Below are 17,881 nucleotides of genomic sequence, written 5' to 3'. Positions count from 1 at the left end.
CCCAATAGGAAGTCCCAGCATGTTTTATAGGCATGAAATGAAATTAAGCTCCTCCCCCCCAAATTAAGGCCTACATTAAAACAAGCGAAATGGGGGGAATGGTGGGGGGGCTTGCCATTAGGAAGTACTTTTGTTGCACACCCAGATATGGTGCTGCCTGCGTTGACCCCGATACGAAGTGCCCCACCAACACTGAGGCCAACATCCAAGCCGTCGCCGCCCACCCGAAGATGCAAGGGCGGGGAATTAAGTCACCCCCGAAAAGACAGCCTAGCCATTTTTTCAGGGCTCAAAAAAAAAATAAGACCCGGCCTTATTATATGAGAAACACGGTATTTAAAAATAAACTGGGGAACAGGAGAAAATAAGGATTTTTACATTTGTAATCCATCTGCTTACCAGCTTTTCATTAATGAAAAATGACAGATTTTCAGAACAATGAATTCTAAAATTAGACCTTAAAAAGTATATATAGATCAGGGTTCAGGGTTTGTTAGTAAATGGCCACATTCTTTTTATTTATTTATTTTAATGTTTACTTTACAGACCCTATCCTTCCTATTTTTATCATAATCACCTGACTATACAATCTTGCAGCTTTTAATTAAAACTGAAAACTTTTAGTACTATTCACATTCAGTGGGAACTTGTAGACGGCTTGTACAAAGACTCAGACCTCAATTCATATTCTCTTGGGTAAAATATGACTCTCCAACCATGTACAGAGTCACATCACCCCAGCATCTGACACTGCCAGGGTATAAAACCTTGACATTCTAAAAATATAATCAGAATCGGTGAAGTGAAGTTGTGAAAGCAGATGATTAACATCTCTCTTGTCAGTCCACTTAGGTAAATCAGACAAGAAACATGACCAGACGAGCTTATTCTATTTTATTATAAGAGCATATTAACAAAATCTTGCAAGTCTGAAGGTACAGACTTCCTGCTGCCCCATTTACCAACCTGATATTAGGGCACATTCTTCCCAAGTTTCTTTCTCTTACCTATTAAGGGACAGTGGGCTCTTTCCTCCCTTGTCTGATTGTTCTCTGAGCAGCATCTCTTTCTCTCATCCCCCAAGTTCATTCACACATTCCTTTACAGTCACCACCAGAGATGGTGGAGATGGAATTGCCAAGAAAAGTGAAGCATTTGTTATATTATTCATATAGCAAACCGTGGGATAGGGCAGTGATGGTGAACCTTTTGGGCACCCAGTGCCCAAATTGCATGCACGCATACCCAAAATGCAAGGTGTGGACCCCACACATGTGCCCACTGTCCCCTGCTCATGCCCCCATGCCCCATGCATTCATCCCCATGCATGTGCCCTGCCTTCACGCATGTGCGGCAGAGACCAGAAGGCCAGCTGGCCAGTAGGAGGTGCGCGCGCATGCATTGTGGAGCTGAGCTGGGGCAACAGCTCATGTGCCCACAGAGGGGACTCTGCGTGCCACCTGTGGCATGCGTACCATAGGTTCACCACCACTGGGATAGGATAATAATATTGAAGGTGGAGCCAGAACAAATTCTTAGAATAGAGCTGTTTTGATTAGGAAGATAGAAGGTAGAAGCATAAACTATCCAGCTTTTACCCCAGAGCAGGGGAAAGGCGCTGGGACAGAGGCTTCCAGACTGCTATCTTATTGGTTTAGCCATCCATAAGAAAAATATTATGGTTGTAAAAGTCAAATAAAATAGGGTATAAATGCTTTTAAATTTTTTATAAAAGGCTACCTAATCCCATCTTTTAGCTATTTAACGCCTTTTTTCCCAAAAAAATAACAACAGACTTCTATTAGGCATTTGAGAATTTGTGCAATGTTTTAGAGACGTTATGTTTTTACACACTCCCGTAAATTTTGTTGCACCATCAAAATTACAAAATCAAACTATGAAAGGATTTTTTAAATTTTTATTTTCTTTAACAGTAATAGAAGAGTGACCTACACTGAAAATAAACTCTTTTAAGTTTTGTTTTTCTTCTGTAGCATTTTCCAGCCAGGAAAATTCCACGTGCCCTAGGACTATAACTTTCAAGATTCCTAGTCACCATGACTAGAATCCTGGGAAATATAGTTCTAACACTTCAGGAAGTGGTCTGGGGGTGACTACTGTGATTTTTGTTGTTGTCCTCACAGTTGAATAAAGAGGTGATCCTCTCCAAACAAAAGAACTTTTGCTAAAGGCTGGCCAAATCCTGTGTCAAAGTTTCTGAGAAGCTTTAGTTCCTGTAAAAATGGCATTGTTTTCTGCATCTTTTGTAAGGAATCAAAGTATCCTTCAAAAACCCAGAGGAAAAAAAGAGAAATAGTTTTGCTTCGTTCTTTTCTCGTTTCCTTTTTTTCCTTTTTTTTTTTAAAAAAAAGTGTTTTCTTGCTCTCAACAGTATATGGTGTCTTCCATTGTGAGTGAATTGAATACTAGTCCTCACTTTATGACCGTAGTTTAACAATGTTGTGCTGCCCTTCCCCTGGTCACAGGACCGCACTTCAGGCACTTGTCAATCTGCCCGCATTTGCTACCAGTTGCCAAATGCCCGGCGATCATATGATTGCTGTTTGCAACATTCCCTCCTAACTTCTGAATTCTTCCAGCCTTTCACAATGAAAGTGTTTTCTCTTCCAGAGAGTCAAAATATGCTAGTGAAAAAAATGGATTCTGGATGAGAAACGCTAAGGGCTCTGACCTTCAATGTGCTGAAATGTTGAAGTCCAGACAGAGCCTTTCAAAATGGCATTCCAGAGGAGAAAAGACTAGTGAATGTTATTGTCATAATAGTTCAGAAGACCCTTCTCCACTCCGTATGATTTATAGAAGGAGCCTTCTGAACCATCATGAGAATGGAGCCTGCATGCAGGGTGGAACAAAGCAATAGAACTAGGCATGGTGGAGTAGGTAGAGGGTCTGCACTCTGGTGGGCCTAGCCAGCAGATGCCTACCTATCCACAGCACATTTCTGCATGTCAATGGGCATATGGCTTCCCAGGGCCTCTCTCACCCTGAGGTACCTCTGCACTGTTGCTTAATGATTGCAATGGGAGAACTTGGTATACGATCATTGAGTGAGGTGGTCATGTGGGTGCCTCACTTAACCGCAATGACTAATGATCAAAATTCCAAGTTGTAATTGTAAGTAAAATGCCTGTATACTTTAAGAAAAATGGGGAAGAAGGGAGAGACCCATGTATATGTAACAAGAATATTACATATAATTTAAATGAGAAAAAATCCCCAACTTTCCAGTAAAGAAAGTCTCTTCTTCCTCCCCTTCCTCTTTTTCCCCTCTTCCTACCCTCCTGGAAGGAATTCCTGGGTTCCTATTTATTGTTATTCCACTTCATGCTACCCTACCACCACTGCCTTTGCAAATGAGATATACAAATTAAAAATGTAGTTCAGCCTTACCTCTCTCTTTTTTACTTAGTTCACAATCTTTTCAACAAAAAACAAACCGAAATCCAAAGATGTACTTCCATTTATGCAAGGCGCTATGCACTTTCTTGGATGCAGCCTTGCACAGCGTCACGCAGTGTCTACCACAGCTTTTTCTGGGACTTTTTGGTACAGAACACTGCCAGATTTTTTTCCACTCGATAGCACATCTCTAGATGCAGCTCTTAAGCCATCCAGCCAGGATTTAAAACAAACCTTGTAGTTGAATTTTGCTGTCCTTCTTTTAGGATGCAAAATGCAGAGGAACTGACATATTGTCATTTGTTTTAGTTTCATCCAGAAGTTTCCCTTCTTTTCAAGAAAGAGGCCATTATATGTTATATGAAAAGCAGATGATCTTGTGTGGTCTAATCATTCAAAGAGTCAAGAGAGTAAAAGAGCAGTGCTAAAATTTCTAATCTCAATTATGGCTAAACCATTTAACCTCCTGGGCTCAGTTAGCTCAGCTGGAAATAAGCTCAGCTTTAAACCAGGGGCCAGAGATGAATTTTCCCAGGTAAGATAACCAACTAGTTTCCTTTTGGCAGATTTATTTAGCCATGGGGGGAAAAATATGGAAAACGTTATTAGAAAATGAAAAAGCAACAATCTAATGAAAAAGATACCTAACAGCAAATATTTCCAAACATAGTAACATTGTGTGGGATGTCTGTGTTGATTAACACACTGAATAACAAGTGATTGGATTAGGGTGGAAATGTAAGGTTTATCTATCAATAAGACAATTTTAGGACTATGGAAGTCCCAAAGAAACAGAATTGTGCATTAGAGAAATAGTCTCTAAAGCCTGTGGAACTCAATTCAATTAATCATGAGGGGAGGATCCTACAAAGTTGGATATTTATAAACAAAGTAGGAAAACATGCAAAGCATGGCTTTGGGAATTCTTTCCAACTCCTTAAAAAAGCTTTGTTAGGAGTCCTGGCGCCCCAAAGGGACCGAAAAGGAGAAAGGAGAAAGGCGTTTACCAGCATCTCTAGCCTTTGCCCAACTGTTCTCCACATGGGTACACAGAGGAAATTGAGCTTTCTTTTGCCAGCTTCTCCCTTCATACCAAATTTGGTCCCCTTTTGTTCTAAGAGATTTATCTTGCTGTGGATCAATAATCGGACAAAAGATCAAAGTTCTTTCCCATAATTTCTTTCCAACATTCCATTGGGCTGGAAAAAATATATTAAAGAAAAGGTTTATGTACACTGCAGAGGTAGTATTCAGCAGGTTCTGACCAGTTCTGGAGAAACAGTAGCAGAAATTTTGAGTAGTTCAGAGAACTGGGAAATACCATCTCTGGCTGGAGATTTTACTGTATTTTCCCCTGCCACACCCACCAAGCCACGCCCACAGAACCAGTAGTAAAAAAATTTGAATCCACCACTGGTATCCAAACTCTGATACAGGGATTCTCATTCTGCTCTTTAGATTTGCCTGAAATGGGAAAATGCCTATCTCCCCATACAGTATTGCAAGGAAGATCCCCTTGCTAAATGCAGCTTGCCAGATTAAAGCACACTCTCTAAGATGACAGTGTGTAACTTTTCAGGGGCTGAGCACAATGTCTGACCTCTGAATAATATTCTGGGCCAATGCTCCCCAAATTAGGCAGGGATCCAGGTCAGAACAGATGTTTCCCAATGCACTTAATAATTGTTTATCTCCAGATAACTTTTTGAGGTGTCCTAAGGAGGGCATACTAAAGGCTTGTGCTCTAAATCAAAGCTTGACAGAGCTTATTGGATCAAGAATTGGTCCTTGGGATCCCTAGTTAGGCTGATAGTGCTGCTGGAGTGATCCTTTTGAAAGCCCAAATTCAATCTGTCAGGTTTGCAGTGAAATGAAAGCTTTCATGGCATAGGAGCTAAGTAGCTACAGCCATGTTCACATTTGTTTATGAAAAGTAAGGAAATAATTTTGAATGGATTGCTTGGCATTCGTATGGAACATGCGCTATCTGCTTGACTGGAATCATCTGGGTTTTCTTTGCTTTAAATGTATTCATTTAGCATATCCTACAGGCATTTTTGGCATGCCTTTCCTTGATCTATCCTTGGCATCTCATTGTAATTTATTATATTCCTTTAAATAAGGTTGCATTTTTCTGTAATATGGGCTTATTATCACTGGCATAACTTTGACTGCCAGGCAATCTTTACCTTTCTTCCATTCTTGTTAAAGCTCTTACTTTTGTATAGTAAACTGAGTTTTTACTTCATCATCAGAAAAAGAAATGTTTTCTTCTACAGTAAATCAGCATGAAGAAATCCATATTATTCCTTGGCTCCCATTTTAGCTATGTATATTCCCTATAGGGCTGCCATTATGCAGTTGCTATTTTGAAAGCAAATGTCACAGTTTTGCTAGCATTTTCTTAAGTTGAAATATTCAATGACCAACTATTATTGTGCTTAAAGTCTGGAAAGCAATTGTTATTCATTCACCTAAAACCAATCATCATATGAAATAAGGAACCTAGATTCAGGCCTGAATACACACTTTATTTGCATATTTCTCCCTCCACTATACTCCCTCTACTTTAAAAAAACTGAGAAAAAAGGGATTAAGTTTGCAGAATTATGAGTAACATGTCTGGTCCTCACAGTGTAAAGTCGAGAAATGCCAAATAGTTGTGGAAATTGCTGTCGTTCTAGTTTCTATGAGTGGAGCTGTATAAATAATTATTTCCTTTTCACTTAGTAGGTAATAATTATATAGTATATTAGTTAGTAATAATGGTCCAAGTGGAAGGTTAGCCTATTGACCAAGGTGGGTCTTGTTTCTGAGTAAACATACACACAGGATTTTGCAGCAAACTCATATTACTGACATCTGATTTCTCTTGTTGATCACATAGTGACAAGCATCTCTTCATAGGCTCAAGCAGGGAAGGGCAACCTCATATCCTTCAAAGGTTTTAGATTTTACACTGTACCAGTCAGTATAGTCAGATACAAGGGATTCATCACATTGGAAGGGTGCAGGAGTGACTCTTCCATGGCTAAAGGAAGATTTTTTCTCCCTTCCATTTATTTATGTCTGATTCTTGAGAACTGCCTCAGTTCTCTTGGCAAGGTTTCTTGACAAGGTTTTTCAAAAATGGTTGTCATTGCCTCCTTCCTAAGGCTGAGAGAAAGACACTGGCCCAAGGTCACCCAGCTGGCTTTCTTGCCTAAGGCAGGCCTAGAACTCCTTGTTTCTAGCCAGACACCTTAAGCACTACACCAAAGGGCACTCTAAACATACAGAGGTCTTAAAATGAAGACACCTCCAAGTTTGTGTATCTTTAGCTTTTATTTCAAAGTGGCTAGACCGTCTAACCACTTGTCAAGCTGGCGACCCGCAGGCCAGATGCGTCACATGCAGAGACCAAAAGGCCAGCTGGCCAGCAGGCGGCACGCGCGCATGCATGGTGGAGCTGAGCTGGGGCATTGGCACACGTGCCCACAGAAAGGGTTCTGCGTGCCATCTGTGGCATGCATGCCATAGGTTCACCACCACTGTCCTAGGCTAAGAATCTATCTGCATGTTCTATTAAAAACACTGGTAGCAACGATTTAGGTTTACCCCTTGAAAAGCTGCCATTGTGAACATATACTTGAGGTCCCAGTTTTCCTTGAGGAAAATAAAGCACACTACAGTTTTATGTTTGTTCTTTTTCCACACAAGAAAAAAAGCAGTATAGTCTGGGGAGTACAATTGGCTGATTTTTTCCCCCTTTTTTATATACTGTAAACTTCATGGGCAGTTTATCTATTGACCGGGTTCATTAATCATTCTAAAAATGTTCTGCTACTACAACTGTTCTGGCTTATATGCCATACTTTGTGGATTAGCATTTGGTGCAAATGCAGTCATTTTGGCTGAGTAAAGTATGACACAGACAGTGGTGGGATTCCAATTCTTTTGCTACCGGTTCTGTGGGCGTGGCTTGGTGGGCATGGCAGGGGAAGGATACTGTAAAATCCCCACTCTCTCCTCATGCCACTAACCTGCTTTCCAGCTCCATTCTCCTGTGCAGGGCAACAAAAGAAGACCCAACCAATCAGCTGGGACTTGGGAGGCAGAGAATAGATAGGGCGGGGCCAGTCAGAAGTGGACTACTGAACTACTCAAAATTTCCACTACCGGTTCTCCAGAACTGGTCAGAACCTGTTGAATACCACCTCTGGACTCAGACCAATGTAGGAAATGTACAGAATAATTGGATAGCCAAATCACATCCTAAAACACTCCTTAGCACCACATGGTACTTGGAGCCACAATATAACCCAGGGGTCTCCAAACTTGGCAACTTTAATACTTGTGGACTTCAACTCCCCAAATTCCTCAGCCAGCATAGGCATTCTGGGAGTTGAAGTCCACAAGTCTTAAAGTTGCCACATTTGGAGACTTCTGATATAGCCCATCTCTGTTTATAAGACACCATTCTTTCTGCATCTGCAAGGAATTTAGGGTTAATCTTCTCTTTCCCCTTAATTTTGATGGCTACCTTGTTTTACTGATTCTATATCTGAGGTCCCTTGGTATGCAGAAAACTGGCATATAAAATTAATAAATAAATACTAATTTCATTTATCTCACCAATTCCACCAGATTTTGAATGAATGCAAAGTTAAAGTTTTGTTCATAATATCAATGAAGTATAACATTCCATATCTGTCCAGAAAATTGGTCAATATTTGCTTTAACAGTTCATAAAATAAGTCAAATATTTTCCATTGAGGGTAACTCCCACGGCTTTGGATTCAGCTTTTTAAAAGGAAGCAGGGGGCCAAAACTTTCAAAACTAGGAAGAAAGAATAATCTGAAGCACAGTAAACTATAGATAAAACGAGAGGAAGGAAAGGATGGCTAGGTGAGACGCAATTACTTCTACATAGAAAAAAAAAAAGATTAGAGGTCCATTTTAAAAGGGGGGAAAGGCCCCCAGCCACACTTTGAACATTAGAATTAAGGAAAAGCACAACTGATTACCAGTCAACCATTCCCACACTACTGATGATTGAGAGAATTCAGAATAGAACATTTAGGTCTGGGGTTAAAATCAGTGGTTTTTAAGATATTGCTAAGCCATAATTCCCAGCATCTCTCAACACTAATCACATTGGCTGGCTCAGTGATACTTCTAGTTCGATAATTTATGGAGGTTCACAGGTTCACTAAATGTATGCAAGTAGTGAGTCATAAGCCAAAGCAATAACTAAGGGTGGTAATGTCCACCCAGCTGAAAATGAGGCCCTCAGATCCTGGGAGAGTAAGGAAAAACTTAGGGATTCCAAGCCTCTTTTCTTTCTCTGAGCAGGCATTGAAGGATGGATTATAGACAGCACTCTATCTCTAAATTGCCATCCAGCTTGTAAAGGCAGCTGTGAGAATGGTTGATGGATTTTGTGAGCTGGGTTTTCAGTAGCTTTTGCATTCTCTGGCCTGGGGTAATCCTATATAAAATACAATGTACAGTATTATTTGGACTTATGAAGACACGTTGTTTCTGAAAAAGAGATCATGACATCAGATAATCCTTACCATGAAATAAGCTGGTAACCTTCCACAAAAAACAAGATTACAGCTGGACTGAGTTAGGTTCTGATTTTAGAAGGCTGGCAGCCCTTAAAAATGCAAGGGCTTAATCGCATTATTGCACAAGACAACATTTAAACATTTCAATCCTAGTACAAATAGTTCATATTTTGGCCTCCTGACTGTTTAATGAAAATCTCCCTGCATATGACATATAGTGGAAAATGTGTTGCCCAACACAAGATCACTGGCATACCCCCAGGCTGTACATAAACAAAACAAATGGCGTGTACTAACCTAACCCCGCTTAAACAGCTTGTTCAGGGCATGCCTTTTAATTTCTTTGGCAGTTAAAAATATTATGCTTGAAGTTCCACTGTCATGTTTGTCTGTCTTTTAACAGTGAGAAAGGATTGGCTGATTTGATTCACACTTGCCCAGAAATAAGCCCCATTAAATCAATGGAATTTAGTGCTTCCTAAGGATTGCCCTCCAAATCCCATTAATTCCATGGCACACATTTCAAGGGAAGGCTGCATAGGACTGGGCTGTGAATTTGGGTAGTGGCCTTGTCTTTCCACTGCAAATCTATTTCTCTGAAGCATGTCCCATGCAAATCTGACATTATCTTAGAGCCCACTTTGATTACATAAAGGGCACCCTCTAGAGGTCTCCTTGTACATTGTACAGCTCAGCAACATCCTTATCTCTATTGGACTTCCAGCAAGGGGGGGGGGGGACTTCTGACCTTGTTCATATTTGACTGTCCATCCAAAAAGTTGGGCATGCAAGGTGTCCTGCCCAAAAGCATCCAAGCCATCTTAGTAATACAGTCCAACAATCTGCAGATACACATTCACATATGCACACATGCACGCACACACACACACAAACCTTATCCACCATTCCAATTTCTTACAAATCAGTGTGGCGTTTTAGCAAATGCAGATAAGCAAAATAAAATCCTCATCCTTTTCGCAGTTCCACTTGAGTTTCTAATCTAGCCAGAACAAATTTGGAACAGCTGAATTCCAAGTGGGTGTCACAGAAAGCCATTTAGAAATCCTCCCAACGTTAACCTTGAACCGATATGAACTGGAAGCCAACATGCTGGCTAAATGGAATCCATCGCCATGCCACGAAGACAAATACTTTGCTTCCTGACTAGACTTCCTGTCCTCAAGCACCAGGGAGCAAAATGCAGGGTGCTGATAGCCCAGCCAGAAGGGTGAAAGAACAGTGTGTCATAAAGTCTGGATTTCATCAAGACGAGTCACTTAGGAAAAGCGGGGGAACGGTTATTTCCAAGAAGCAAAGAAATGCAGAGAGAAAGTCAGAGAAGCAGCAGGGGGAAAGGGAACCAAAAAAGAAAGAAGTTCTGTGCAGTTCTCGCTAACAAAGAATTGAATAAAACAGATGTAGTTTAGGCAGTGCAAAAGGACTCCACCCTTCCAATTCCTTGTGTTTACTTCTCTCCCTCTCCCTCTGTTCAGAAAGTTTAGGCTTGTCTCCAAGGGCTGCATTCGTTTCATCACAACTGCAAACTTATTACAAACAGTAATAAGACTTCTTTTTAAAAACGTCTTACACAGAAATAAAGCCTGCATAACTGCATTTATCCCTAAGAGCTCGATGGATTTTTCCCCATTGTTCTTCCTCTCTTTCTTGTCCTCCGTGCAGATGGCAGGAGGGGGGAAAAACGTTAGCTTTTAAAACCCATTTCCCATTAACTGACTTTTCAGTTTCCTATCAATCCTCTAGTTCACAATACACCCCCACAAATATACAGAGAGCATCCTGCATTTCTAAGTCCACTTTTATTTCAGAGCTTCAAAGCACAAAAGTGACATTCGGCACTCTAAAAAGAAACTCACCCCCTTCAAACTCGTCCTCCTCTTGTGTTCGTATCGTCCCCAAATGTCCTAGAAAAGCAATAAGAATGACAAACGTTCTTCTTTGGGTCCAGATGGCCATCATGTCTAAATATTAGACATGTATATCCTCCTCGGAGGAAAAGTGCAAAACAAAAAGTGTACAAAAGAAGATCATATGGACATCATAAGGCAGCTCTTTTCTTTTAGCACTCCCACAGGACACACGGAAAGTCTGCAAGCTCCTCTCTCGCTTGCCTTTTCTTTTTAACCAGCTCTGGCTCTTGCGCAGCCTGCAAACACTTTTCCCCCCTCAAGTGATGCAGCTTTAAATAGGAAGAATGCTGCCTCCAGTTCTTTTCCTGCCCCCTTTCAGCTTCTTCAGCCTAATAATCATCCAGTCCCTGGCAAGGAATCGTGTGACTGATGGTAAACAATCGAATCAGGAGTAGCTTCGCTCTTCTTCCCTCAAACTTTTCCTCTTTTTCTTTCTTTCTTTCTTTCTTTCTTTCTTTTTCTTTCTTTCTTTCTTTCTTTCTTTCTTTCTTTCTTTCTTTTGTTTTTTTAAACACACAGTTTCTGAGAGCTGCTACCTCTCCCTGCTGTTGTTCAAGAAAAGCTCTCCTTTGAAAGAACAGATTGGGATCCACACATATTTGATTCAGAAAAATTATTTGGTGATTCAGACTGTTGGAAAATGAGGAGACAATGAGATGCTAAAGCATTCTTTAGGACAAACTTTGGCTTCTGAAAGGAAGCATCCTCCTTCATAGGTGCAGCCTAAGTTTTGCCCTTCTTCTGATCCTGCATTTCTAAGATGCCCTTTTCGTGTGCAGGGTTTACCTGCTGAAATTATGGAGATTGAAGTCCATTCCTATCAAGGTGAGAAAGGTGATTCGAGTTCTTCTCTATTCACCTCAGTTGCAGTAGTCCAAAGGCTAGATCCCAGTTTTTTCTGGGAAATTGCATAGCAGTGCATTAAGGAATACTAAGGCCTGTTACATGGATTTGCTGCTGAACTTTCCACTGCTTATCATTGATACCTTTCTGCCAGGATACATAGTGGATGGATGGATGGATGGATGGATGGATGGATGGATGGATGGATGGATGGATGGACACTGCCTACTGCCCTGGATAACCAGATTGCCCACTGACTCAAGATTTCTTATATCAGACCAATGGCAAGAGTCAATTAGTAATAACATGCCTTGTTTCCTCGTCAGTGGCTTAAAGATGCAGTTCTAATTCCCTTAATATAATATTTGTTCAGGACATTATGTGAAGTTTGAAAAGCAGCTCTCAAACACAGCCAATGAAGGCTGTGGTGCAAGTGATACTGTACAAGTGATACTGTACTGCTGAGCCCTGCCAGAGTGGTATGGCTCAACAGTTGTCCAAGTCTGCTGTATGATGCTACTTAGGGTAATTCTATATTGCAGTTTTAAACTGATGTTTTCCTGCACCGTTCCCAGCTATTTCTATGGGTCCATGCTTCCTCCAGCCTGAACAGGAACCAAAGGGTGCCAGGAGTGAAGTGAGCATGAATTTCTAATATTGATGGCAGTCATTGATTTAACAGGTCATAGTTGGATCAATTAAAATATTATTTTCTAAAAAGCCCAACTGCAAAGCCCAGCACAGAACATAGCTGTCTGGAGCCCAGGATGAAATGGCTATATAGGACTATGTGAATAGCTGCTGGAGAGGATGAGGCATGCCAGGCCACACTAAAGATGGGCCAAGGAAAAAAGGGAATTCTGCCTGTATTTCACTGCATTGCGCAACTAAGAGAAATACATTTGCTAATGGATTTTGCTCCTGGGGAGGAAAGCTATGGCAAATTTAGACAGCATACTAAAAAGCAGAGTAATCACTCTGCCAACAAAATGTGTATAGTCAAGTCTATGGTTTTTCCAGTTGCAATGTATGGTTGTGAAAGTTGGACCATAACTTTGACTGAGCGCCAAAGAATTGAGACCTTTGAACTATGGTGCTGGAGAAGACTCCTGCAAGTCCCTTGGACTGCAAAAGCGATCAAACTGGTCAGTTCTAGAGGAGAACAACCCTGACTGCTCTTTAGAGACCAGATCCTGAGGATGAAACTCAAATACTTTGGCCACCTAATGAGAAGGAAGGACTCTTCACTGGAAAAGAGCCTAATGCTGGGAAAGATCGAGGGCAAAAGGAGAAGGGGACAACAGAGAATGAGGTGGCTGGATGGAGTCACTGAAGCAGTAGGTGTGAGCTTAAATGGACTCCGGGGGATGGTAGAGGACAGGAAGGCCTGGGGGAAAGTTGTCCATGGAGTCGTGATGGGTCGGATATGACTTCGCAACTAACAACAACTAACAACAACGAAGAGATTTTAGCAAATTTGAATAATGGAGGTATATTTTTTAAAAAATAATAATAAACCCTAGAAATAGTATGCAACAATGTTTTCTCTGCACATTAGGGGTTTGCAGATCATAGTAAACCATAACTTGGTTTGGTTTTGTCTTAGCCTGATGTTGGATTCTGCCACAGTGGTTTGTAGGTCATGCCTATAATTCTGTGTTAAATCTGTACTGGGCCACTATTATGCAATGTGTGAATCCAGCCATTAAATCGAATTCCTTCTATAAACATGGCAATTTTCAGCCATGCCACAACTTTCAGTTTTCCAATAGACAATTAAGTGGATTAGTAATAAATGATTATAATTCTGCACTCATGCAATCTGTTTTCTTCTTGTAGTATTATACTAGCAAATATAATTTGGGCTCATATAAAGTATATGTGTGTGTATGTATGTATGTATGTATGTATGTATGTATGTATGTATGAATGTATGTCTCAGCTGTTCAGCTGAAATCCAGAAAGAAAAAGAAATAAAGCTCCATAGCACATAGACAAGTCTTTATTCATCCATATATCAGTCTGGGTTCAAGTAACAACAAACACCAAAAAAATGATAGTAAAGTCAGCTCTGGTGCACCTCACAGCCAGAGCTGTATTTATCCATCAGATAATAACGTAATGAGTTTATCCACCATGCAATGGCTGCTACCGCTTAATTTCTGGTTAACCTTGATCCATGCATTTTTCTGTTAATTAACCCTCCTTTACCATACCCTCACCACAGTACACTTTCTATATTCCACCAAGTCCCCTGTGCCGTCCCGGTTTATATGTGCCCCCCAAGGTCATTGTTTTAACTGTCAGCCGGTTCATCGCTCTGCCGATAGCCGCCCACAACTTGTGATAGTTCAGCATCTGATGTCATCAGGACTCGTCGTCTATCGCTGTCGGCAACTCCGACCCAGTGTCAGTCGGCCGGCAGGTGCTTACTACTGCAGTAGAATACCCAGACACAGTGGAACACTCAGTGTCATGGCTCCAGCATGCCACGGGGCCGTGACAGGTGGCCCCCTCTATCAGGAATCCACCTGCAACACAGTAAAAACATTAATATTAGTGACATCCATGATAGTTAATCTAATTACAATGTGGGCCCAGGTTTGTAGGGGTATGTATTATGGAAATGGTACACTAAACGATCTGCATATACATCTGATGTCTTCACCCAGGACACCTCTGACACTGGATATCCCTTCCAGCATACTAGATATTGAATATTATTCCTTCTTTTATGGGAGTCGAGAATTCTATCTATTTCGATCTGATCCGTATTTGGTTGATGGTTTGGGGTTTCTATTTCATGGCGCATCATTTTGAGAGTTAATGGTTTTCAATAAATTGATATGAAACAATGGGTGTATACAACCCAACATTGCTGGTAACTTTAACTCGACTGTGACAGGGTTAATGATTCTTGTAATTGAGAATGGGCCCAAGTATTTGGGTCCTAATTTCTTACTGTTCAATTTCAACTTAATATATTTTGTTGAAAGGCATACTTTATCCCCAACCTGAAAAGGTTTATGGTCTTGCCGCTTCTTATCAACATATGTTTTATAATCCATCGCTGTTTTATCCAGAGCTTTTCTGACATGTACCCAACTAGCCTGTACTCATTGTGCCCATTCTTGGACACTGATTGGGTCATTGGGGTGACAAGTAAGATCCGGTAATGGGCTGAATTCCAGGTCATTCACCACATAAAATGGACTGTATCCTGTACTACTGTATACCGCGTTATTATACGCGACCTCTGCAAACAGTAACAACTCTGCCTATTCCTGTTGTTGATAGGACACATATGATCTTAACTATCTTTCTATCATAGCATTCGCTTTTTCTGCTACGCCATTCGTGCTTGGATAGGCTGAACTTAATTCCTGGGATGACCCCAACAAGCGGAGGAATGCTCTCCAGAATTGTGCAGTGAACTGTATTCCTCTATCAGAAATCACTCATCGAGGGGTTCCATGTAATCTGTAAACCTGTTGTATAAACATATTGGCTAGCATCTTAGCTGATGGTAAACCCTTACAAGGTAGAAAATGTGCCTGTTTCTAGAATAAATCGATGATAGTCCATATAACTGTATGACCATTACTGTTTGGTAACTCCACAATAAAATCCATGGCGATATCTTGCCATGGATGTTGTGGTTTGGATACTGTTTGTAACAACCCTAATGGCTTACCCTGTCTTGGTTTTGACACTGCGCAGACGTGGCATTTTTTTACATACTGCTCTATATCGGACATCATCTTTGGCCACCAAAATTGCCATCGAGCTAAATGCAAGGTTTTTAAAAACCCCAAAACCCTCCCTCAATCAAGGCCAGTTTCTCACTTAGCAAATTGAAAGAGTGTGGATTTCAACTTCAATTCCCAGAATTCCCCAACCAGCCAGGCTCGCTGAGAAATTATGGTATGGAAAGCCATACATCTTAAAAGCTCCCAAGTTTGAGAAATACTGGAGTAGGCAGTCCATTTAAATTGGGAGGGGGTTTAATGGGAGGTTGGAAAGAGGGTTGAATGGATAAGTTATTTATGTCCTTCAATTCCTTATCAGTTCTCTCTCCTACATTTTCCTTCCTTCACATTAAAATATAAACACAAGAACTTGGAATTCCTTGTTTGTCTTCTTTGACTCCCATTTTTTAAGACAGAAAAGAATGAGATAAAAAATACATATTCTGCCCTAATTTAAGCATCTGGAAGCTCTGTTAGGAACATGTTTGTCTATTGCTTTACCATCTGCACATTAATGCATACCTAAATGCCTAAATAGAAAGTATTTCACATATTTCAAAGATGAAACAATAAGAGAACAAATCAAGGCAGAAGATACAGAAAGAGCACAGGGAGATCAGCCTACAGGTTTCCCCCACTTCTGAGGCAGAGTAAATGGCACTTCTTGGTCTACTCTTGTTGACCAGTAAAATTATTTTAATAATGAAGAGACAGTACCGCAAATATTTTTCCCATTCCTGACAAATAAACATTCTAACAAAATAATTTCCAATCAATTTGATTCATCTGCTAACTTAATGTATCTAAACATAGGACCAGCTTTGGGCAGACAAGGTGGGGCTACGTGTCTTGGCTTGGCTTCTTGAATGTGCCTCTTTCAACATTAGACAGTACTAAACACAAATGCCTGAGAAGTTTCCATTTATAACAGACGTATGTTCCCATAGAATCATCTTGTCCAAAGCTCTGCCTGCACAACTTCCTTTTAGTAGCTAGCACTAAATCATGGGTATACCCTTTTTTCCTGTTTATAGGAACAATCATATACAGACGTCTTTTATTATGGAAACTGATGTGACAAGTATTTAAGCCATCAACGATGTATTCAGTTATTACATTTCAACAATTTGTGGCCCACCTTTCAGATGGAAAACACTGTCAATGGGACTTTAACTATACAATTGTGAAATAGAATAATAAAATTGCTAAATGATTACAATCCACAAAAAACATTAATATGCAACCATCTACTCATTTAGAATGCAATGGGTATTCCAACTAAAATTGTATACCTATATTTTACATTCCAGTCAAATAATTGTGAATGAAAATATGGAAATGTTGACGATGATGATGATGATGATGATGATGATGAATCAACTTTGGAGCGTATCACTGAGCTTGACATACCCAAATTGTAATAAATCCCGCCCCCCCAAAATGCCAGTATCAAAAATGTCCTTTCCCCTGGGTGGCTTCTTCAATTTACCTTAATTAGAAGGTGGCTGAAAGGGTTCTATGGTCTTTCTGGTCAGAGGGGTTATTCAGCAGGTTCTGACAAGTTCTGGAGAACCAGTAGGAGAAATTTTGAGTAGTTCGGAGAACCGGCAAATACCACCTCTGACTGGGGATTTTACAGTGTCCTTCCCCACACCCACCAAGCCACGCTACAGAACTGGTAGTAAAAAATTTGAATCCCACCACTGTTCCTGGTGTTACATTTTACTGTCACTTTTCTGGCAATCTGCAGTATTCCCTGCTTCCCTTAAAACCCAGGTGACAATATCATGAGGTAACAACCCTCTCAACAAGGGGTTTTTTTTCCAGATTAAAAGGTACAGGCACTAGAAAGGGCTAGTAGAGAAGAAAGAAAGGGAGAAAAAAAAAATACCAGTAATACGAATTCTAAACAATTACTAAGCACTCTATGGAGATAAAAGAAGTGAAGTCTTTTAATGGGACAAGTATCGTTCTGACCAGCTAGAAGAATCCAGACAGATAGCAATAGCAATAGTATTTAGGTTTATATACTGCCCCAGAATGTTTCACAGCACTTTCTGGGTGGTTTACAATATCCGTACTATTTGCATATTGCCCCCAACCATCTGGGTCCTCATTTTACCAACCTTGGAAAGATGAAAGGCTGAGTCAACCTTGAGCTCCATTAGGATCAAATCCCAGTTGTGGGCAGAGTTTGCTTGCAAGACTTCATTCTAACCACTGTGCCACCAAATGCCTGTAAATTGTTGGTAAATTCTGCCAGATGAACTTTCTCCCTTCTTATTCCTTTTTAATCTTCTCTTCAAAACTCCAATATTGATTGTAAGAGAACAGGATCAACATTGCAGTTAGATATACCTGTAGAATTGATGTTATTTGTATAATTAG

At 40.5% G+C, this 17,881-nt stretch overlaps 1 protein-coding gene across 3 annotated transcripts in view; it reads right to left on the bottom strand.

The window, feature by feature from the left end:
* COL5A2 (collagen type V alpha 2 chain) overlaps window positions 1-11,179 on the bottom strand; it is a 174,246-nt gene extending 163,067 nt beyond the window's left edge. For all 3 annotated transcript variants that reach the window (XM_026696925.2, XM_087919820.1, XM_087919821.1), the window contains exon 1: window positions 10,848-11,179. In XM_026696925.2, coding sequence (XP_026552710.1) covers window positions 10,848-10,950 — 103 coding nt within the window. In that variant the 5' untranslated portion in view covers window positions 10,951-11,179. The remainder of the gene's footprint in view (window positions 1-10,847) is intronic.
* Window positions 11,180-17,881: the final 6,702 nt, after the last annotated feature.

The sequence above is a fragment of the Pseudonaja textilis genome, chromosome 1 (assembly GCF_049901715.1).
Source record: "Pseudonaja textilis isolate UNSWEBS1 chromosome 1, rPseTex1.2, whole genome shotgun sequence".
NCBI lineage: Eukaryota > Metazoa > Chordata > Lepidosauria > Squamata > Elapidae > Pseudonaja > Pseudonaja textilis.
The sequence above is the reverse complement of the archived record's forward strand: the minus strand, read 5'-3'. Positions and strand labels throughout refer to the sequence as shown.